Source organism: Xiphophorus maculatus, chromosome 20 (genome assembly GCF_002775205.1).
Source record: "Xiphophorus maculatus strain JP 163 A chromosome 20, X_maculatus-5.0-male, whole genome shotgun sequence".
Classification (NCBI taxonomy): domain Eukaryota; kingdom Metazoa; phylum Chordata; class Actinopteri; order Cyprinodontiformes; family Poeciliidae; genus Xiphophorus; species Xiphophorus maculatus.
Window position 1 is genome coordinate 9,004,284 of NC_036462.1, and position 24,204 is coordinate 9,028,487.

At 38.3% G+C, this 24,204-nt stretch overlaps 1 protein-coding gene across 1 annotated transcript in view; it reads right to left on the reverse strand.

Moving 5' to 3' along the window:
• LOC102218448 (plexin-A2-like) overlaps window positions 1-24,204 on the reverse strand; it is a 96,387-nt gene that overhangs the window by 10,370 nt on the left and 61,813 nt on the right. Inside the window, exons 16-26 of the mRNA XM_005802192.2 lie at window positions 23,596-23,763; window positions 12,372-12,465; window positions 9,898-10,137; window positions 8,929-9,072; window positions 7,989-8,223; window positions 7,343-7,485; window positions 6,402-6,670; window positions 4,083-4,149; window positions 3,600-3,746; window positions 1,396-1,555; window positions 553-656 (exon numbers count right to left, since the gene is read on the reverse strand). Of these exons, the coding sequence (XP_005802249.2) occupies window positions 553-656; window positions 1,396-1,555; window positions 3,600-3,746; window positions 4,083-4,149; window positions 6,402-6,670; window positions 7,343-7,485; window positions 7,989-8,223; window positions 8,929-9,072; window positions 9,898-10,137; window positions 12,372-12,465; window positions 23,596-23,763 (1,771 nt within the window). The remainder of the gene's footprint in view (window positions 1-552; window positions 657-1,395; window positions 1,556-3,599; window positions 3,747-4,082; window positions 4,150-6,401; window positions 6,671-7,342; window positions 7,486-7,988; window positions 8,224-8,928; window positions 9,073-9,897; window positions 10,138-12,371; window positions 12,466-23,595; window positions 23,764-24,204) is intronic.

Sequence of the window (24,204 nt, forward strand, 5' to 3'; positions counted from 1 at the left end):
GCTGTTCCTACCAAGTCTTGTTTCAAATGTATTTTGCCAACAGCTGAGGATTTTTCACCACCTGCCTCCTCAGAAATCTGGTGATTGGAGAGCTTCCAATCCTGCAAAGTGCAGATAATGTATCCAAATTCCTTTAAACTTGCAACCTCGACTTTCAATTGCATCTCTTGGAACCATTACGGTTGTTGTTATTGTGTGCTCTTTTCCTTCCTTTTACAAGGCAATGGACTACTTTCTGAATTTTGTTGGCAATTATCTTGGCTTGGTTTTGTCATGCAATGAAAATAACATTCAACAGTTTAGTTATTTAAAGTGTTGTACCTTACGCACGCAACCATAGGTTTTGTTGCATCAATTGCTTCCAGAGACTATTCAGGGATTGAAAAATTTGGAGCCGTTGAACAATTTCAAGTGCAGAAAACAAATGTCACTTTAACTGGTGCTTTTGATGAGCATCCTTCACTCAATTTAGGAACGTAATGATTTAAGAAAAAGAATAATCAGGAGAAGATGACCAATTTTGTAATGTTGGTATTAATTTTATTCCCTCACCTGGTAGTGCATGAGTGTATTGAGTCTCTTCCAGTCGCCTTCTATCTTTGTTGTAATGTCTTCATCCTGCAGGACCACACGAGCTGTTCTGCCCTGCCGCCACTCTGTTGGAAAACACATTTAAAAGCAACAAATTGCTGTTATTTTGTGTAATGTTTACAGTATTTCTCACATGTCTCAAACTTATGTTCTCCCTGTCTGACATGAATTGTTAGCCTGCACTACCCCTAAGGTTATATTATCCTTGTGTGTTATGTTTATTCTTTACAATGTGCAGGCTGTCAAGCGAAACAGGCAAAATGTCAACGAGACTGCTTCTTGTCCCTGACAATTACAAGTCAGGGGGAGTGAGAACAAAATGAAAGGACACAGTATCTTTCTTTGAGCCACCTGGGGCAATGAGACACATCCTCCCTAAATCCCTAACCTGTAAAAGCCCCTGAAGGTGTAAAGCTACATGCCCAAAGCACTATCAGGCGATACCAAGACGGTGTTTTATTTACTCTGTGTGAAGGTGCATGCCACCTAAATTTGTGCCGCATCACTCAGTATCAGATGACATGCCGTGGGTGTAAGCCTTCCTGGAGTAGTCCTGTCAAAAAGGTTTAATGTCACTGTTGGGGTGTTGCTGTGATTGCAACTGCAAGCAGGTTTGGGGAGTATGCGGAAACAATGGAGGAGCTGATGTCAAACATTCTCTGTAATTTGTGTTAACATGGCCACTGTCAGGTGAATCTTTGCCACTGTGACATTATTCCAACAGGTTGTTATGCAGTTGATTTTCTGCCAGAATATAATGCATGAAACAGCTACTATGATCAAAAGATTGTCTGACTCGCTCACCCAGGTCCATGTCTGTAGCTCGAGGTCGGGTGGAGTATGGCATATTTTTGTACACAGCATCCAGGATCTTTTCCTTCACCTGGGTAATTGTGTCACAGTTGAGAGCCTTGACTGGGATCTCTGGGCTGTTCTCATTGTCGGGGTTCACACAGCTCAGCGTCTGGAGATCCAGGACAGAGAGAGAGAGAGAAACCCAGAAAAGGAGAGAGAGAGGTGTTGCTTGGGAGGTCCTTTCATTACCTGCTCTTCACCAAGATGTCCTGGTGGAGAGCATCTTGGCTTGAAATGTAATTTCACACCTCCAGGATGTGACTGTGCAGCTCTGGCAACAGCATTAAACACGTAATGAGACAGAGCCTCTCACACTCTCCGACGTGGCGATCAGAGAGGTGTCATCTTGTCGCTGGCTGGCTCTGCTCTGCAGCTGAAGCCAGAGGGGAAATGGATTCTGATGGGCTGCTGGAGCATCCCAGCCAGCTCCGTTTGAATAGAAATGTAAAGGACAGAGACGTGTAGTTGGCCCAAATGCTTGACTTTAGTGATTAGGATAGACAAAATTAGCAATTTGGCAAAGTCTCTGCTCCTAATTATATTTAACAGTTTGAATGTACAAAGCTGCCTTTTTGATTTTTCATTCGCATATGAGTGGACGCGTGAAACAAGGAAAAGCCTGTATGCAGGATGAAAGCGGGGTATTAAGAGGCTCTGTTGTCCTGCTGTGGGCATTCTGCTGGTGTGGTTGGTTGATTTGTCTTAGAGGAACATGATTTCTACAGATCAGTGTCCTTCTGATTGATAATCCTCATTTCACATTAGTCATGCCAACATCCTCATCTGTAGGACACAAATACATTCATATACCAGTTTGATTTTATTCTGTATCCCCTTGACACATTACAATGCCTGCCACATTGTTTCGATTCCCTGCTAAAGAATTAAACAAAAACATGGCTATGGAAAGACCATAGGTTTTTGAAATGGCCATAGGATATGTTTTGTGTCAAGTGAAATATCTCCATATTAATTTAGTCATGTTGTTTTTAGATGATTATCATTCTGAAATATACATTTTTAGTTTTTGGGTGAATTCTATTCAATATTTTCTGGTATTTTATAAAGGGAGCTTTACGTCTTTGAACAGAAGTATGCCCAAAGCATAATTGATTCTTCACCGTAAATAACAATTCTCTGGAAGTGCTTTTCACTGTATTATTTTTCCTATGTTTAACACCACATCCATCTGGAATGTTTCCTGATAAAAAGCTAAATCTTTGTATTATTTGACCAAAGAAAATAGTTCCAGGCAAAAAACCATCAGGGCTGCATAAACTCCACATATTTATGTTTGTGAGGACTTTTCTTGGCAAGTCTCCCAGAAGTCTGGTTGGTATATTGATAGTATCTTATGGAGACTTGGTCATCCCAAGAGAAAATCTTAGCAGCATTTATCCAACAGACAACTTTGGACGTTTCTCTTCCATCCCTAGAAACTTTCCTTTGTAAAGATAAACTTGAGCATTTCTCATTTTGGTTTTTGACTGTAGAAATGAAACATTTTCTACAAACAGTTATTTTTTTTGTAGATATTTCATGATTTTTAAACATCAGCACATATTTTTCACTTAAAATTACATGTTTTGCTGAGTTACACATTTTGAACAAGTAAAGGTGTGAACAAGTAATTATTTATAATTGAAAAACAGGAATTTGTGGATTGCAGTTTACAGTTTAGGTCCTAGATTTACTGATCAGCTTGTGCTCAAGTTTAAGGAAAGGCTTTTCTTGAAATTTCCAGTGTAATACTTTGAAAGAACAATCAAGGGCAGATCAAATTTAAGGTGTTTTAGTTATGAAAATAATTGTGGAGTGCTTCATGATTCCAGTCAGTAGCTCTCAGTTTGGTAAAAGGACTTCTCTTTGTATATAATAAATGTTTGCTTATGAAGATTAGAGTTCAGTTCATTCATCTTTCAGCTTGAAGAAAACATCAGAATGTGTGTTTAGACTGTAGATGCTCATAGAGCCCCAAACATTGTGTTTGCATCCAAGTGCATTCCATATTTTTCCTCTAATTTGTCATGTGTTGAGACATTTTCATTTAAAACTGTGTATGAAACTGTGAGGGTTCTCTTCTAATAGCACAACATATTAATACAGACTAAATAGAGGACTTTTTTTCCTTTATGGATGCTTTTCTTACTCACCAGCATTTTGTATTCAATCTGCTGCCGGATGAGTTTGTCTTCACTTAGGGAATAGCGAGCCTCCCCTGTGATGGAGTCTATGGGTCCCTTTTCCATTTGCTGTTTGATGGCACAGAACAGCATGAACAGAGGCTCCCCAGCACACTCCTTTGTTTTGGAAGGAATCCAAGCAATTGGATTGAAAAATGAGAGAAAGAAGGGATGAGAAAGAAAACAGATTTCTATGAGTGGGTAGATGACACGTGACCTGCTAATGTGAACATTATGAATCAGGAAAACTATAGAGACGTTCAACCTCACTGGTAACATAACCCTTCAATAGTGTGGAAAAGCACATCAATATCAGGAATTCATAAACTCAGCCACAGCAAGAATTTAGAGGAGTCTATTTAGGAAAAAAATCTATACAAAACATTTTAAGGAGCCTGTAGTACATCACAGTGATACCTGTAGCAAAAAGAACAGAGAATGACTTTGTTTTACCTTGAGAAATTTGTGAAGCAAGAAGGCAAACCAATTTGTCAGCATCTTCTCTGCCACCGACTCTGTTCTGCAAGACGAGAAAGAGGCACACTCATTCATTATCAGGAGGCGTCCTGCAGAGAGCTGGAGTGCTCTGATTATTTTTTCATTATTTTAAGACTGCCTGTGTTGCGACTACAAGACCTAGACAGAACAGTTTAAGAAATTTGCGCTTGGCCGTTTATCCTCAGTGGACACACACTACACTGTAATGTCAGGTAAGTGCTGCCAGTGCACAGCACTTGTAGGTTATGACATAATTGTCCAGACTAAATGGCTACTTTAGATATCTCACACTGTTTTTCAATGACTGCACTTTACATGAGTTCAGATTGAAAGATGTCTCGATTTTCAGACACTGGAAAAAAAGCTAGAAGTTTTTCCTTCAACACCAGGCCTAAAGCTTGCTGCATTATAGCCATGCTTTTTGTTTTTCTCCACAACTTTTTGGCCCTTACCTGCATTACAACCTTAACCTGCAGAACACAACTGTCGATGAGACCTTGTTCAGCATTTTGAGTGTGTGCAGAAGATTAATAGGTTTGGGCAAACAGCTTCTTCTACTGGCTCCTATTTGAACTTAGCCTTATATATAATGAGTGTCAGAACACAAGTTTTCTCCCCACAAACGTCTCATGAAACATTCAGCAGGCTGGTGTCAGCACAGCAAAAAAAGAAAAGAAAAAAGAAAAAAAAAAACAATCGCCAGATAACTCGAGGTGGAGGGAAGAGGGAAAGAGGCGAGAAAAAGGAGAGGAGGAGAGGTGACAGGAGAAGAAACGTGAGCTACAGTTGAATGTTTCATGAGGGGGCATACAGAAGATAAGTCAGACTGACAACAACTCTGCTACCACTGCACTCACTCTTCCCCATTAGGGTCTCTTCCTCTGCCAGTCCCCCCACTCTCTATCACTTTTAACACTCCTGTCTTTCACCTGTCTGCTCAGTCACCCTGTTCCTCAGACTTGCAACCAGTGTTTCACACGGCTGCACAAAACGAAGCTGAAGAGAGGTGGGCTTCCCTTCACTGGCCTAGTTACTCAACCATCAGAAGGGTGGTAACTGGGCTGGAAAGAACAATGCACTGAGGAATTAGCTATGCTAAAAGATAAACAGCGCTGATCAGGACAGGTTGGCTTTCTGTCAGAAAGGTTTTCTAGTCACTGCAGTGGAGCATTTGTGCAATTCTACCAAGAAAGAACACAATCCTGGTGAACTATTTTTCTTTGCATTTTTGCAAATAGACTTATGTGATTTCTTTGACTAATGTGAGAACAGATTACATGAAGAATAAACTACAAGTTACAAAGAAAAAGGGATTCATTTTTCTGCATATGCATGTATGTGAACTTTAACCAACACCTCTGGAGGTCAATCCCAACCAACTCAAAGTACTATTAATTCTGTCGAAGAAGTTTCTTATTCACGCCAATGGATTTCAAAACATTACAAGTATATGACCTTGCTAGCTGTACTACCAAGCCATTTATGTAAACATCTTACATAACATGTGAATATTTCTTATAGATTGGACTGGATAAAAGCTTTCATAAAAGGCTGGCAGTATTATTTTAACTGTTTCTGAAATCCAGAGAGATTTAAAATAATTCATACCTAACAGTACATTTAAATACTCATTACTAATTGGACTGGGCTTGGAATACTTTATGATTCAATGACAGGATTACATACTTTGAGATACAAACTTATATAAACGCACTTGTTAGAGCTGGAGTGATAGGATGTTGTACTATTAGGAGCTTAGAATAGGCTTTTTTATGTCATAAGGGAATCATTTTTAAGTTGTAAAGATAGATTAGTCTTCAGTTTTCCTTAGTCAGTTTAAGTTCCCCTAAATATACACTTGATGAGTCAATCAACTATCATCTGACTCATCTACCCTGAATTGATGTCTTATGAGGAAAGACATCTAGTTTTCCAGTTTGACTGTGTTAAATGTATTTATTAGCCTTTTATATGTTGCTTTGTCTAACCTCTGTGCAATGTTAAGTTTCTTTTGAGTAATTTAACATTTTTATAACAAATGAAGCATTGAGTAGATATTGGTTAATCAAAAAATAATTTGATTGCTGAATTTTCTGGTTTTCAGCTCTTATTAATTTATACGTTTTAAATTAAAATATTAATGGTGCAGTCAGTGGGAGATTTTCAATAAATGTATTGTGGAGAATACACAAACGCTTCCTGATTATTTTTAGTGTAATAGAAATAGCTCTATGATTTTTGAACAAAGCATCTTGATTTAAGACAAAATAATACCTCCGGAGGAGCAATTTGGGGTGGTTCTTGCTCTCCAGGTTGCGCTCTATAAGGTCGGAGAGCAGGTGTTTGAGGATGTCTGTGGCATACTCCAACCGTCCTTGCAGGGAGGTCATGATGAGTGAAGCGACGTAGCCACGGTCTCGCATGGAGAAGGAGCGCTGCGTCTCCAGTGTGCGGATGAATGTCAGCAGGAAAACCTTGTTATTCACCAGCTGAGCAAATTGCTTCAAGGCTTTCTCCACATTCGCCTGTCCACTCCCAGGAACCTGCATGCATCACGCACAGTTGCACACACAAAGATGCGTACACTTATTAAATAGCACTTGCAGAAGGATGAGTCAGAATGTATGAAAAACAAAAGGAAATTGACACGACAGTTCTCACAGACCACCTCCAAGGGCAAAGTGAAAACCAGAACAACTCATGTGTCTGCAGTCTTTGCACTATGTGCTAATCTTGGACTTATCTGTTCTTCCCTTGAAAAGAAGGGTCATATTTTTTCTTTCGATGTATAAATTCAAATTTTTACACTAATTAAGGGGCTTCGCTTTAAACAAAATGAGATGCAATCAGTGAGTTCCTAGAGAGTGCATGTCATTGTGAACGTAATATTGACTGATTAAGGCAATTGTAATTTAAGCCACTTACTAATTTTGACCTTGTGGACGTTTTCCCGCAAAAATATTAAGTGGCATTTGATTTGTCATCAGGGTTTATTCAAAAATGGATATCAAGTGCATTCAAATTAAACCCTGAGATGTTGACAGCAATAAAAAGTACAATTTTTCAACATATCACTATGACTACAGAGATGCACGGTGGCAGAAAAATATTTAAGATGTTGTACAAAATGATCTAAAACTTTCATTATTTTGACTTGTATTGAAGGCAAGAGGTCAACATATTTAAGTTGCAGCAGTGCTTTAAAGTCTCCTCACCTCCAGCTCCCTCAGTACTGGATGATCATCAATGCCAGGAAACAGAACCCTCATTGCATAAGTGCGATAGTCCAGGAAGGGGATGCCAGCTCTATCCAGATCGCTGGTTAACTCATTGATGTCTGTCTGTAGCTCAGCGAAAGCTGCACATGACAGTTGACAGAGGTGTTAAAAAATTCTGCAATAATTTCAGAAGAAGTTGCTCTAATTCAAAGATCCAGCATCCACGATGTGTGGACACCAGTAGTTTGAATTGTGGCTTGCAAACAACTGAATATTCTCCACTATTACTTTTGCCTTCTATGGAAAAAAAGCTAACGCTAGCAGATTGTTAGTTTATGGTTTCTCTTCCTTCTGTATAAAAGACACGCAATAGCTGCAGGTTGGGGGTTGTTAGTGTGCTATTTACCTGGAATTTTCAAACTGCTTACCAATAATATTTAGTTCTACACTAGCTAAGAGCTATGTAGTTGAGTTATATTGCATTTCTACCAATACTGTACTTTCAGAAGTCTTTACAATTATGCTACCTTCAAAGTATTGAAACATTGTTGGTGCAATAGAGGAATTGCAAATAAAAATTTAGTTAGGAAACTGACCAAATTAACCTTTGCTAAAAAGGTTTTACATCTCAGACATCACTCACCCTCTTTACACTCCAGAGCTACTCTGGATTCCAGATTGTCCATCTGCATCTGCAGGCGCTTCAGAGTGAGATCATTCTCATGAGACTTTCGTCTGTAGGCGAGCAGGACGATGACGACGATGATGAGGAGCAATCCTCCGCCAGCCGCAATGCTGAGAATAGCTGGCATGGTGAGCAGGCTGTCTGACCGGATGTGAACTTCTCCAGGAGAGATATGCAGTCCACCTACCTGCACCTGATATAATAATACAAAACAACAACAAAAACAAATCATCTTAAAGTGGTGCTAAAAAATGGAAAAAATATTTTTAAATGACTAGTCAAACTGTAGTTTAGTTTTTCATCAGTCAAATTATAATCTTTTCAAAAAGCATTCCAAACCGTTTTGAGTTCTTGGACATCCTTATCAGCAAGCTGACATCTCTATATTAGAGACTTTAAAAAAAAATTATCTTATACATTTATTTTCTGATTAAATTTAGTACATTTAGCATTTTGTTAGCTGTAATCAAAATGAACAGATGAAAAAATGACACAGTGTGTAATGAAGATATGAGTTTCACTATTTGAATAAATTAGTTGTGTGACATTCTAACTTTTTGAAGTGCACCTGTATAGTAAAAAATTATCTTGTCATTTTTTCGTTTGTCCTTTTTTTAAAGGGCAGAACAGCTTGCTCTTCTCTTTTCAGCTCTTTTGTCATTATTTGCTCATTTGTCAATAATTCCAGAGGACAATGTGCTGTAATGGGGAACCTACCAGACCATGAGTGACAGACAATGACAGAAAGCCAGCGACTAACTGAAAGCCAGCCGTTGACCCAAAAACAAAGTGACGTAAAGAAGACCACTGACCTACAGACAGCAGCCCACATTCAGGCATGCCAACAAACAGAAAAATAAAAATAAAATGGACGTATGAGGATGACATTAAGACTCACCAGGACTTTATGTTGCCCGGTGAGGTTTGGTGGCTCGCAGAGTAACTGAGTGTCTGACACAGTAAGAGAACATGGGGTATCTCCGATCAGCACGGTGTAATTCAACCTGGCTCCCCCGGAGGCAGATGGCACCAGGTTACGGCCCTGTTAAAACAAAGAATCAATCAACCCTTGATCGCAATTATTTGAAACATTTTGTATTCTAAGAACTACTTTTAACAATGAGGCTATTTTGATCAAAGTTAATTTCCTTATTGGAATCAAAAAGTATGTTTAATGTTCACTAAGTGACAGAGTTGTATAGCAACTAATTACCTTTACTTGAGTAACATTTATGAAATTTTTATTTTCAGGAGTAGGCTTCCTACACCATAATTTTTTACTTTTACTTGTGTACAATTACTATGAAGTATCATTACTCTTTCTGGAAACTCTAGCCACTATGAGTAACTTAACTCACAGTGAAGAACAAGCTTTTTTTAAAAACCAAAAAAGTGTCACTCACAAACACACACCTGCATAATTAAAGTTTCAGAATTGATCTAGAGGACACTAGCACCCAAAATTCACATTTTAAATTGTAAACTGACACAGAGTCGAAATGTGCAGGGAAGATTAGCTTGTTTACACTGAAACTCATATTCTATGCTGTTCCTTCAGCCCAAGCAGAGCTAACAATTGCTAACAATCTATTAAAAATGTAAAAAACACAAATCAGAGAGACATCTCTGACAAAATATAGGATTGGTCTTCCATATTTAACTGGAATTGTTGCATCACAGAAGATATGCTGTTTTATATCAGCAATGGTGATGTTAAGAAGAGCCAAGAGCTCAGTTTAAGAACGTCAAGATACTCTATGTTGTGTGCCTTTCTTAAAGTAAGTAGTGTGTCAGATCAGTTGTTTTACAATGGCATTGAAAGCAAAGTTCTGTAAGTCTATGATAACCCAGAACTTCTCCGACTTACTTTGAGAATGATGGGAGCGCCAGGTTTTTGCTCCAGAACACCTGAGAGGCTGAGGGGCTCCAGGTAAGGGTTTGGGTAGTAGACAAATCCCGTGTTGTTGTATGTGAGAAGAGCTTGGACGTTGTTGAAGACAAAGCCAAACTCCTCCACATGTTTTATCGTCTCCTGGTCGGCAGTGTAATCCGCCTTTAGAGAAGGGGCGAAGCAGCTGATGGTTGTTGTGTTCAGAACTTTGCAAACCTGCAGAAGGATGAAATCTAGGTTTCCATCTTAAACTCTCCACAACATATCAACCTGATCTAGAATGTGTGTTATAGAAACTAGTCATTCGCTGAAATGACCTTACATCTACTAGCTGATCTGCCCCAGGTCACTTCAAAATGTCATCGCTGGGCATGGATAAACAACTTCATATCCTCACCGACAGGATCCCGAGGTCAAAAACATGATTAGTATAATGCCTCAAGGGTTGACGTGCTCAGGTATGAAGGCTGGAGCGGCTGGTAGAAATGCATTCAAATTTCATCTGATGTTGCTGTTTGTAAAATTCAGCAAGTTTTGAAATAAATTGGATAAAATAATTTTTAGCTGTAAGTTTTGTAAATGATGGTGTCAATCGATGTGAATTTGATTTTGTTCAAGGTGAAAAAAGTTTGAATCTTAAGACAACAGATAAGCTTGATGTCTAAAGTCGTATCATTCTTTGAGGAGCTTGGAGGATTTGCTGATGCCTAAAAAAGATTTTAGGCACCTAGTGAGACACTTGTGCCAAAGGTCAACACCACCTTCTCATCTGTTATTGCCTTTGAAGATCATAATGTTACATTACATTTTCTGACTTTCTAACCGGGTTTATATAAATTTCAGGTTCCATAGGACAAACGGTTCAAAGATAGTTAAGTGTTTTTCTTTTAATCTACACATTTTGAAGCTTTCAAAGTTATGCTTTCGAGAGGTATGCAAAAAAGAGGCAATCAACTTTTTTTTTCTCCCAGTGGCTATTTTCTGCAGGTTATTTGCTTAAAAGTTCAGCTTTAATCCCTTTATATCTCCTTTTTGCCAATGACACAACAGAACATGCAATTTTAATTGACTGGCTCAAATTCTGGGCTGGCATCAATACCACACCACTTAATTAGCTCAGGGCATATCTCTAACACACAACATTTTCTGCATTCTGGCAAGACAAAAAAAATCGTTTTTACTCGCATATCACCGCCAGCTCCAACATTCCTGTTTTGAAATTGTAAAAAAAAGAAAATACTTCCTTTGTTGTTTTTCAGGCAGTCTCATCAGATACCTGTTCTAGTATTGATTTTTGAGTTTTTCGCCTTCAGACCTCTCTGGCAAATCCCTGAGTGGTCAAAAACTACAAGCTGAGGGTGCCTGAAATTTTGCCATCAGGACTGCAACAGTATAAAAACAATCAATCACTTTGAGCAGCTCAGACAAGTAATCTTAACACCATATATAACCTTCCAAAACTTCATTTTTCCAAGTCAGTTTTCAGAATTGTAATTTATGTGAACAGCTCCAATCTCTGACTCTTTTCTTAGATGTATTTTGCTATGTTTGATCTTATATTTTGCAAGGTCTCTGCTATGTAGCAGAGCAACATGCCATCAAAAACAACAAACCATCAGTTAAATTCAGTTAAAATTAAATTAACGACATGGAGTTTCAAATATATTTATATACCTTGAATTTAATTATGCAAAGAGCAGCACAAAACTGTCAAGAGAACCTTTTAATAACAGAAATCTGAAAAATATCTTTACTCTGAAACCCATGACAAATTCCACCGCTGCGAACTGACTTCAGAGGTAATTAGAAAACAGAATCCTTATGTGTGCAATTTAATAAAAGCAGCCAAAACGCCCATGGTAACATTTGAGGCGCAAGATAGATCAACAGCCCAGGTAGATCAGAAAATAATCTGAAAATAAAGTTGATAAAAAAAAGAATCTGAGCTAGATTAAAAAACAACAACAAAAAAAACACTTCAAAGATCACAACTGAATGATTTATGGCCCAGTCAAAGTTCCTGCCAAACTACTGCAGTGTCTGTAGCTGGACTTGCTGTTCACAGATGCTCTCTATCCAGTCTGCCTGAGCTTGAATTTTGTTGAATTTTGTCGCAAAGAAAAACATACAAAATGTTCAGTCAAGATGTGCAAAGCTAGTAGAGCCTTGCTGCTGGGAGAGTAAAAGCTGATTCAATCAGTAGGGATGGATTCTAAGTGTATTCCACACTTTTCAGACTTTGTACATCGTACATATGCACTACGTGGGTTGATCTATTACATATAATCCTAATAAAACATGTTGACGCTTTTGATTGTAACACGCAAAAGAATGAAAATGTAAAAGGAGCATAAGTGTTTTTGCATGGCACTGTGCAAATCTACTGTGCGTTTGTGTAGATGCAACATCAATTTGTATAGATGCGGTGTGCTAGAAGTTGTCTTACTCACATTGACAGATTCATGACCAGCATATTTGACTCGGACCCGAGGTTCTTGAACCACATCCAGGTTTGTTCCAGTCACCGTCAGGGTGGTGTGCCCGCTGTTTGGATGAAAGACATGCAGTTAAAGCACTCTGCACAACATATGAGCTGCTGCCCATTTCTTCATGTGTTGCTTCAAAGGAAAATGAAATTCTTGTAATTTTGTCAGAGTGCTCTTTTGCTGTAGCTGTCCAGGCTTTCTGAAGGTCTTCTACATTTTTTTTTCTTTGAACATTGTTGAATTTTTCATTTCATTTCAGTCTTGTCCATGTACCTTACCATTTTGAGAGTACTTTTGTATTTGGTCATACCACTCAATGTAGACCTACGAATCCTTCAAAGAACAGGGATGAAATGTAAAAGATGACCCAATGCTTACAGAACCCACAAAAACCTATTTTAAATTGCACCAGTTGTCACTTTGAAAACAGCTGTCAGGGACGACGGCACAAAATGTTCCAATTTCTCTGGATGCATCTGCAAAACTTACCAAAGTTAACAGAGTTTTACAGGAATAAAACAGTATTTTTTAAGCTATTAAATGATAACCTGGCACATAGAGGATGAATAAACTGAACAGGTAGTTATTTTTATAAAGAAATTCTCTCCTTAGGATTTATCTACATTTTCAAACATTTTCAACAAAAAATATTTAAACTATCTTGAGCAGAAAAATGGTTCATTCTTAAATGTGTATTTTCTCCCCTGGATACTTGAAAATACAAGCATCCAACACCAATTACACTGCAAATAGTAAAGTATTAGACTGAAAAAAAAAACATGTTTATTAAATAATTCAGTTTCAAGACCTTCAAAAAGCCAGAAAAAAAACTACTTTACCTTAGGACATGTTTAAAACACACAAAACCCAGTTACTTGGAAGGAAAACATAAAAAAATAACAAGATTGGGGGGGTTTTTTACACACCACTGAATGTCAAAGGAATTATTGCTTAAACATGTATGCATACACCAAACTCCAGGTAGCCTGCACATGAACACAAGCTGCTTTTTCTTCAGTGATTTGATTAGAGCGGCAACCACAGAGAGACCAATCTTTTTCATCAACATTTCCCAGATAATTTGCATTAATGCATGTTTGAGGAGGTATAGCTGGTAGCTCGCCCTTTGTTATTGGGCAGAAAAAGAAGATCAAACGGAGAACCAGCTGGCTGCTATTTTATATTCAGCATTGAGTGTGAGACTGGCATAGCATGAATACAGGTGCTACTTGTTTACATATCTGAGTTGGATTGGATTAAATTAAAAAAACACGCTCTAATCTTTGCACAACATGTGCTGCAGTGCAAACTTAGAAAACGTTTGGAGCTAGAGCGTACACAAGCTGAAAAGGATGGATAAATACAGGGAGAGAAATTGGACAAAAATGCTGTTAAACCGTCCAGCATGGTGAAACTAATAGAGTCCAAGCCCTTCTCTTCTCACACTTCAAAGGCCACCTAAGCTTGTAGGGCCTCATAGTGGGAATGCACATTATGATGAGAGCTCTTGATTGCAGCTCCACAAAGCTCCTCCTGTCACCAGGCTGTGGGCCAGGGTGACTCTCTGAAGCCTAATCTGCAGGGACGTAGTGCTGCGTAATTCCGCCCAAACCCAAATTAAGTGCAATTTACTGTTGGTCCTATGAAGGCAATACAATCTTCATTTGTGTTAGAAATGTTTGTCTGAAAGATTTTTACGTTTGCTTTTGCTGTTTTCTGCTTTTGTCTGTCCATCCATTACCAATGTCAAAAGTTGCTTATGATCTACTACGTTGACAGCATTTAAGGTTTAAAGGCTTTATCATTCTTTCAAACTTATCTGTTCTGCTTGGACTATAGATGATTGTTTTGACTTTTTGAATTATTGATGCCTGTTGGACACATAAAAAAAATACACCAAGTGGCAAAATTTTACCTGTTCCCAAAATAATTGATGTCTATGATAAAACATATTACCCTATTTGTTTATGGTCACTTGAAGAAAAACTGCATCTTCCCAAAATTACAAAATAGATTAATAAAAAACACTGCAATAAAATATCAAAGCAGCAGCATTACCCAGTAATGAAGAGTTATTTCCAATTTTTGTCATTATGGAACAATTATGGAAAAAGAACAATTGAAACCAACCTGGGCTCATGCCAAAGCATAATTGCTTCCCTTGTTAAATTACAACTTAATTTTGATTAACTACATACAGTATTTTGCAACGCTGGGTTAAATTTGACAAGCCAGACTGCCAGACATTTTTGACAACATGAATCAGGCCAAAATATTTTTGAAAGCAGAACATTACTATGAAGTTCTAGAAATGATAAGAGTCCAAGTTATAAACATCTGTAAGTCTGTGAAAAGGTGTACACAGCCATTTCTGAGGCTTTGAGATGCCATTGAACCAGAGGGAGTCAGTAAGAATTTTATATTCTCTGGATTAACAAGAAAAAAGTGATGTGCAACGAGTTACATATGGCGTATATCTAACAGCATTACAGAAAAAGAAACATCATCTTGACAATGATACATGATGGAGAAGATGTGATGGTTTTGGGTTGCTTTGCTGCTTTAGGAAAGTTAGACATCTTGCTGTAGAAATTTGATCTCTGGCAGAAAACCCAGAGGTAGAATACACAACAACAATATTTTGTGTGTAAATAATGTAGTTTGGAATGATGAGTGATCAAAGATTCTAAACATCAGATCATTCCTCTGTTTCAATGGATAATCAGTTCAAAATTATTCAGATCAATATCAACAAAAAGGCATAATTAGAACATTTCAGCTCATTTGATGTTTTTCTCTTTAGAACCCTCTACTGAAGAAATCTTGAGGCCTACTCTAACAACAATCAGAAGCATTTTGTCTCTGCTCTGATACTGCTAAGTCTGAGCACTGGAACTCTACATTATTCCCAAAGAAAATCTCAGATCATTCAAAATGCAGTAGTGTAAGCACTTACAGGAACTAGCATGGGAGAACATAGCTTTTCAATACTGGAAGCTCTTCACGAGCTTTCAGCGAAATTCAGAACTCACTTTAAAATTCTTCTCACTAACATAAACATCAATTCTAGAGCCCCACAGTATCTTACAGATTTTCCATTCCTATTATGGAATGGAAGATCTGTAAGAAGAATGCCCTTCATTCTCTGAATGCAGGTTTACTTGTGAGTTCTCAGGACAAGAACAGGCTGCAGAGCCTTCAGGTATCAGGCTGGGAATCAGCTAAACGGCTTTAATTCAAAGGAGACATTTTCTTTTTCTTTTCTATTATGCATAAATCTTTTCTATGGTTATGAATTACTAATGGATAATTTCATACTAACGTTTTGCTATAATATTCTACTGTAACACTTTTAAGCACTCTTCAACTTAAAATCAATACAAATACTTTATTTGAAAACACTTATGCTTACCTTTCACCATAAAATTATTTTTTGCTTTTTTTAAATGAATTTATTATTGTTTACGCCTGATTACTATAATTATTTTAAATAAATATTTAACTTTTGTAACGTGTATATTTTTGTAGAGAGTCCATAAAATTGTATTACAGTTCATTAATTTCTGCTGTGTGAAACCCCTTGATGCTGGTAGAAAGGGACAAGGAAAATACATCAATAAAAATTGATTGATTGATATAGAGTGGTTATCAGTCGACGTCACGCTGCGTCAGCACCCATTGTACTGTTCATGTCGCCTGCAGAAAGAAAGCTAGAATATATTATTCTAAATATTTAAGCTATTTACAATTCAGCTAATAAAATTATTTACAAGTCACCAGTTTTGATTAACTACATATTTTGCAACGCTGGGTTAAATTTGACAAGCCAGATTGCCAGACATCTTTGACAACATGAATCAGGCCAAAATATTTTTGAAAGCAGAACAATATTATGAAGTTCTAGAACTGATAAGAGTCCAAGTTATAAACATCTGTAAGTCTGTGAAAAGGTGTACACAGCCATTTCTGAGGCTTTGAGATGCCAGAGGGAGTCAGTAAGAATTTTATATTCTCTGGATTAACAAGAAAAAAGTGATGTGCAACGAGTTACATATGGCGTATATCTAACAGCATTACAGAAAAAGAAACATCATCTTGACAATGAAACACGATGGAGAAAATGTGATGGTTGTGGGTTGCTTTTCTGCTTTAGGAAACTTAGACATCTTGCTGTAGAAATTTGATCTCTGGCAGAAAACCCAGAGGTAGAATACACAACAACAATATTTTGTGTGTAAATAATGTAGTTTGGAATGATGAGTGATCAAAGATTCTAAATATCAGATCATTCCTCTGTTTCAATGGATAATCAGTTCAAAATTATTCAGATTAGTATCTGATCAGTTCAGTTCACAACTCTTTGCATGCTGCAACTCCTGCACAGAACTTTGCGGTATCTACTGTACATATGTCCAAGTTAGTGTATTTTTAGTGAAGCGTCTTTGTACCTCGCACTGCCTTTTGGTTTCTGATGGTTTACTTCATCGCCTGCCTTGATGACTGCAGCTGACAACATCTTAGCTAATGTTGAAACCATAGACATAAATATGTAGATGCCTCATTCATGTCTATGGCTAATACAGCAAGACAACTGCAGGTAACCGTGACAACTAGTGAAAGTTTAAAAGCAGGCTGGTTTTTTTTTTTTTTTTTTTTTTTTTTATTAGGTTTTAACATCAAAATACAAAATGTACAAAAATATATGAACAAGATATGTAAACTTTTTTTCTATAACAGAACCGAACATAAGTCGTACAGAACACATGGATAAGCCTTCCCAAATAAAATCCAGAGGAATAAGAAAAGAAAACAAGAAAAAACAAAAAGTAGATATGTTAGAAGAAGAAATAAAAAAGACATTAGTCTTGTGTGCAAAGTACAATGATATAAATATAGGTCTTAATAGTGAAAGAAAGAGAAAAAAAAAAAAAAGGGGGGTGGGGGGGGGAAGGATTTAAGAAAAAGGTACATCAATGGGTATTAATGACAAAATAAATAATTTGATAAATAATATGATAATGTAAATAAAAAGGTCAGGCAAAAGCAAAATTTAGTTGGGCACCATACGGGACGGCAATGTCTGAACAAAATCAAAAAACGGCTGCCAAATCTTTAAAAATTTAGTTGTGGAACCTCGTAGGGTAAATTTAATCTTATCAAGTTTACTAAAGTGTAAAGCATCTTTAATCCAGATTTCAAATGAGGGAGGTAAAGCTGATTTCCAGCACAGCAATATTCTACGCCTCGCCAACAAAGTGAGAAATGAAACCAGATCAGCCTCAAGTCTTGACAAAGAAACCGTCTCAGAAAGTACACCAAACAATGCAGTTAGTGGATCAGGCTGGATGGACATATGAGCTACTTCAGACAAGGCTGCAAAAATGTTTGTCCAATATTGCTTTAGTGATGGGCATGACCAAAACATATGGATCAGTGAGGCAGGTGTTTGATGGCAACGATCGCATTCCGGACTAACGTTTGGGTATATTTTAGAAAGCCTGGCCTTAGTCCAGTGAGTGCGATGCAGGACCTTACACTGAATTAGTCCGTGTCTGGCACACAGTGACGAACCATGAACACGGTAAAGAATTCTATCCCACAAGTCATCTGGAAACAGAAAACCCAAGTCCTCTTCCCATGCCGCTTTGATTGAGAGAATTGGGGACTCACGAAGACAGCACAATCTCTCATACAAACATGAAATAGGACCCTTTTTCGGTGGGGAAGGTGACAGAAGATTATCCAAATCATTAACAGGAGGTTTAGAGGGAAAGAGAGAAGTTTTTTCCTTAACATAACTTCGGACCTGTAGGTAACGAAAAAAGTGGCTCTTTGGGAGGTCGAATTTTGCAGAAAGCTGATCAAAGGAGACAAATGTACCCTCCTCATAAAGGTCACTAAAGCTTTTGATACCATGAGAGAACCAAACGGAGAAAGCATTATCGATCATAGAGGGCCGGAATAAAGGATTCTTGAAGATAGGAGATTGTAAAGAAAAAAAGTTTAATTTAAAATAGCGGCGGAACTGAAACCAAATTTTCAGAGTCACTCTCACCATTTTGTTGTTCGGAATTTCAGCTCCTGATAGCAATTTGGGAGCATAAACTAAAGCAGACAAAGACGATCGTATACAGGATGAGGCTTCCAAATCCAACCAAGCCGGGGCACTGTCCAAATCATTTGCCTTTAACCAATAATTAAGAATTCTAATATTGGATGCCCAATAATAAAACATAAAGTCCGGCCATGCCATTCCACCCACACTTTTTGGTCTCCTAAGATATGATTTACGAATTCTAGAGGGTTTATGATCCCAAATAAATCCAGTGATGATTTGGTCCAGTTTACTAAAAAAAGAAACGGGGATAAAAACAGGGACACACTGAAAGAGAAAAGAAAACTTGGGAAGCACGTTCATTTTAATCGTATTAATTCTCCCAGCAACGGATAAATGAAGCAAAGACCATCTATCTAGGTCTTGTTTGACCTTGTCCACCAACGGCTCAAAGTTAAATTTAAAAAGGTCGCAAAATTTACATTTGACCTTAACACCTAAATATGTAAAACCATCAAGGGCAACCCTAAATGGGAGAGAAGCAAGTGAATATTTTCGAGCCACCGAATTTAATGGAAAAATTTCACTTTTACCAAGGTTTAGTTTATAGCCAGAGACGCGGCTAAATTGATCAAGAGTTGAAAGTACAATAGGGACTGAAGAGGCTGGTTTAGAAATATAGAGAAGCAAGTCGTCGGCGTACAAGGAAAGTCGTTGTTCAATGCCTGATCTTGTGACCCCACTTAAATGTGTATTGGATCTAAGTGAGATGGCCAATGGCTCTATAGCTATTGCAAAAAGTAATGGGGACATGGGGCACCCCTGTCTAGTGCCTCTGAAAAGAGGAAAGTATTTAGAGTAAATGGAATTTGTTTTGACAGAGGCAAGTGGGGAAGTGTATAAGAGCTTTATCCATGAAACAAACTTATTACCAAATCCAAAACGTTGAAGTACATAAAAAAGGTAACCCCACTCCACCCTGTCAAATGCCTTCTCCGCATCCAGACTAATCACAAATTCAGCTTCACAAGAATCTGTGGGGTTATAGAGCACATTAAATAACCGTCTAACATTGGAGAAGGCATATCTCCCCTTAATAAATCCAGTCTGGTCAGGACTGATCAAAGATGGCAAGACAGTTTCTAAACGGAGGGCTAAAAGTTTGGCGAGAATTTTATAGTCTACATTTAAAAGAGAAATTGGGCGATAGGAGTCACAAGATAAAGGATCTTTATCCTTCTTCAGGATCAAAGAAATAGAAGCCTGTAACAAGGATGCTGGGAGAGTTCCAGTTTCAAATGAGTGCCTAAACATGTTCAGTAGGAGGGGAGCCAATTTAAGACTGAACTTTTTATAAAATTCGACAGGAAATCCATCCTGTCCTGGGCATTTTGAACTTTGCATATTATTAAGAGCACGCAGAACTTCTTCTACAGCCAAGGGCTCTTCCATTTTAAGACTATAAGTTCGGTCTAGTACAGGAAAAACAAGGTTATCACAGAAAGAGTCCAGAGACAAAATATCAAATGGACATTCAGACACGTATAATGACGAATAAAATTCTTGGAACTGGTTATTAATTATTTGTGGATCCGAAGAAATGCCATTGTGAGTTTGGATTCGTGGGATAAAATGTGTTGCTGACGCGTTACGAAGTTGGTGAGAAAGTAGTTTACTGGCCTTGTCACCATATTCATATTGGGCATGCTGCGACTTCAAAAGCACCTCCTCCACTTGTACTGATGCCAATCGGTCAAACTCTGCCTGTAAAGACAACCTAACATTGTATGCCTCGGGTGAGGGGGAAGCTGCGTATAGTTCATCCAACTGCAGAATTCGAGTTGTAAGTTCTGACAACTTTGCCTTTCTCTGTTTAGTTTCGAAACTACTGTAGGATATAATCTGTCCTCGTATAAAAGCCTTAAAAGTCTCCCACAAGAGAGAGGGTGATGTACCTGGAGTATCATTTGTGGCAATGAAGAAGTCTATTTTTGAAGTAACAAAGGCAACAAACTTATCATCAGACAACAGACGTGTGTTCAAGCGCCAAGGAACAACAGAAGGAGAGCCACCTCCCATCACCAGGTCCAATGTCACAGGAGCATGATCTGAAATTACAATGGCATTGTGAGAACAAGATCGGATATGCGGTATCAGTCGGCTGTCCAAAAGAATGTAATCAATACGAGTGTATGTATGGTGAACTGGGGAGAAAAATGTATATTCTTTACGAGTAGGGTTAAGAAAGCGCCAGGCATCAATAACTGAGAATTCTTTAAGAAAATTATTAACAACTTTGGAAGAATGTGATTGTCTGTTAACATTATTTGATGACCGATCCAAAGGGCCCAGCCAACAGTTCAAATCGCCAGCCAAGATAAGAAAATGTGAAGATAAATCTGGAATTTTGGTAAAAAAGGAACTAAAAAAATTATAATCGTCCCAATTCGGTGCGTACACATTAGCCAAAACTAATTTTGTATTAAAGATGCTCCCACAAACAATAATGTATCTACCATTAGGATCAGTAATAATGTTAGAGGACACAAATGGTACTGATTTGTGAATTAAAATAGCAGCACCTCGAGATTTACCTTGAAAAGTTGAATGATACATTTGGCCAACCCAGCCCTTCCGGAGTCTAGAATGATCTGAAATTTTCAAGTGGGTTTCTTGTAAAAACACAATTTGAGCACCCAAATGCTGTAAATGATGGAGCACTTTACTCCTTTTAATGGGTTGATTTAAACCCTTACAATTCCAGCTACAAAACTTGAAAACCTGACCCTTTAGTAAATTATCACAATTAGCTTGTGACATCCATCAATCTGTGTAAAGAATGACCCATTGATAGCACTTAAAGACCAAATAACATGTGAAAAACAGTACGACAAAACAAGAACGTTAGAACTTACCCCTGATTGCTGAAGCATCTTCCCAAACAAGATGCGCGCATACCCCCTTTTGCTAACTACTAGATACCTCTCCCCAAGCATCCACGGACCCAGTAGAACTCAAGCTCCCACCAGTGCAAAGCAGGAACAAAAAAAAAAGTGGATCAAATTATATTATCTAATTAAGTGTATAAATAGATATGCATCTACATACCTATACACACACAGAAATATAAATAAACAAATAAAGTATATATAGGAAATAAATCAGTAGTAAGGATAGAAAAACTAAAAAGGTATTTGAAAGAAAATAAAAAAAGGAGATTTAATAAAATATAAATAATATAATAATATAGTAATATTTATAAAATAAAATAAATTTTAAAAATTAAACAAAAATAAATAAAACATCATAAATAAGATAAGTAAATGATTAGAATCAAATATGTAAGAAAAAAAAAAAAAAAAAAATTAACAAAATCTGGTACTAAAAGCACCCCCTACATTTTGTGAAATCACAAAAAAAAAAAAAACCAACCTTCAGTTAGGTTACCATTTCACAAATATAAATCAGAAATAACGAACATCAGCCTCAAACCAAGTCAAAGTTATTAGTCAGAAGGAGCACCACCTCCCAGTTTCTTAATAAAGTCTGTGGCAGCTTCGGGGTCGGAAAACTTGCGCACAACTCCATTTGGCAGTGTGATTCTTAACTCAGCAGGGTAGAACAGACCAAACTTAACGCCAGGGCACGAGTGTAGGAGACGTTTGGCATTCCCAAATTGTGAGCGTTTTTTGGCCACTGATGACGTAAAGTCTGGAAAGATAAAAATTTTCCTGCCCTGATAGAGAAGAGGTGCAGCAGCTCCTGCCCGGCGCAGAATCAGTTCCTTCACATGAAAATAATGCACTCTGATGATAATTGGTCGAGGTGGAGCTCCTTCTTTAGGTTTTTCCCTGCTAGATCTGTGAGCTCGGTCCAGAAGCGGCACATCCTCCAATCCCAAAAGGTCACGCAGAAGCTGTGAGATGAATTCTCTAGAACTGGGCAGTTCCAGTCCTTCAGCCAGCCCGATGAGACGAATATTATTACGCCTTGACCTCCCCTCCAGATCCTCACATTTAGCCTGTAGTTGTTTAACTTCCCCTGCTAAAACAGATACAGAGGTCTGCAGGGAGGACAAATCATCACTGCAAGAGGTAGCAGAGACCTCAAGCTCTTTGATTGTGGCTCCCTGAGTTTCAACAAGAGACTGGATGGAGTTTATATTAGCATTAAGCTCAGCCTTCACGGATTTAATTTCTGACCTTAATGTGAGAGTAAGAGAGTCGATCCTCTTGTCAAAAGTATCACAAATGTCTTGCTTCAGACCTTGCAGTGCTTTGATGAATGTTGCCTCACTGAGCGGTGTATCTGATCCACGCTCGTCGCTCCCCAGCGGCGTCTCATCCATCCGGAGCGCGCCCGATCCAGAGCCCGTCTCAGCGGCAGTACGTCTCTGACGAGGTCCCTTAGTTTCCCTCTTGTCCATTTTACAAGAGTCGCAGTACTTTAAAACCGAAAATGGTCCCTAACAGTGCCGAAGAAAGTTGGCGTAAACGATGACGTCACAGTTCAGCGACACGAGCGAGCGCAACCAATAATTAGCTTTAGCACAATGGACCATCCAAGGACGGAAACCACTCTTTTATGCTCACCCGTGCCCGCAGTAATATCAGTCCTAGTACCACCGTGCAGGGGACAAGGGATCAACCCAAAAGTGACAAACCAGTCCGTTTCGGGCCCGGGTCGGGCGCTATGTAGCTAGTGCACGCTGGCTAGGTTCGAGGCGACGACCGCGGCCTGTTACAAAAAGTTATTAAAACAAACGACTTATCGACCAAAAAAGGTGTCAAATGAACCAGGGATTAGAAGCGCACCATTATATACATATGCGAGGCTGATTTATAAATAGGGGTGTGCTTTAAAATAAATGTTTTGTCCCTGCTTTTGCGGAGCCTCGAGAAGCACGTCTTCACTCCATGATGTTCCCGCAGCTCCGCAGGCTGGTTTTTTTGCAGTCAAGTTGCACGTTCCTCTGCTGTGTTTACAAACAAAAAATTCCCTCTATAGCACATAAACTGTAGTTAAACAGCTCTGAATAATTTACTTTAAAATAATATCTAACTTGACCTGTCAGATGACTTCATTAAGTGTCAATGTAACATATAGAGAAAGCAAATGTTCCCAGTGCGGTACCTCGCAATGCTCCACAGTGGTTCAATGCGTTGGACTGTGGGGTCTTCAATGTACTCAAAGGTCAGACTTCCAGGAGCTTTGGTCCGGTCGACACTCAAACTGACTTGAACCGGTCCCGCGCCCATCAGTGATGGAGCCGCAGAGCACACAATCTCTGACATGCTCCTCCTGGTGAGAGAACCAAAAGAGAGAACTATTCATGCTTTCGATTGTGTCTGCCCAAATCCCTGACTTCATACAGTTATGAGCCACGCATGAAGGGAGAGGATTCATTATAACCTGTCCCATTTCCTGCTTGTTGCAGTCATATTGGGGATGGAAACTGTAATTAGAGGGTGCTCTTGCTAATGGCTCTTTTGCTTCACCTACCTGACTGCTAAAATGTGCAAAATTTTAACTTAAAATAGATTTCTATAAATACATGGAGAAAGAAATATCTTATGCGAGTTTCATCACTTCCTCACCAGTCATTACTTATTCCTAATTTAACATGCAAGCACACACTTGTATCTAATGTGCACGTTTTTGAATAAATTGACTCATCCTGCGTTTGATTAAAACAAGAGAAGGCTAATTCGTTAATACTGTGCAGAGGCAATCTTACTCAAG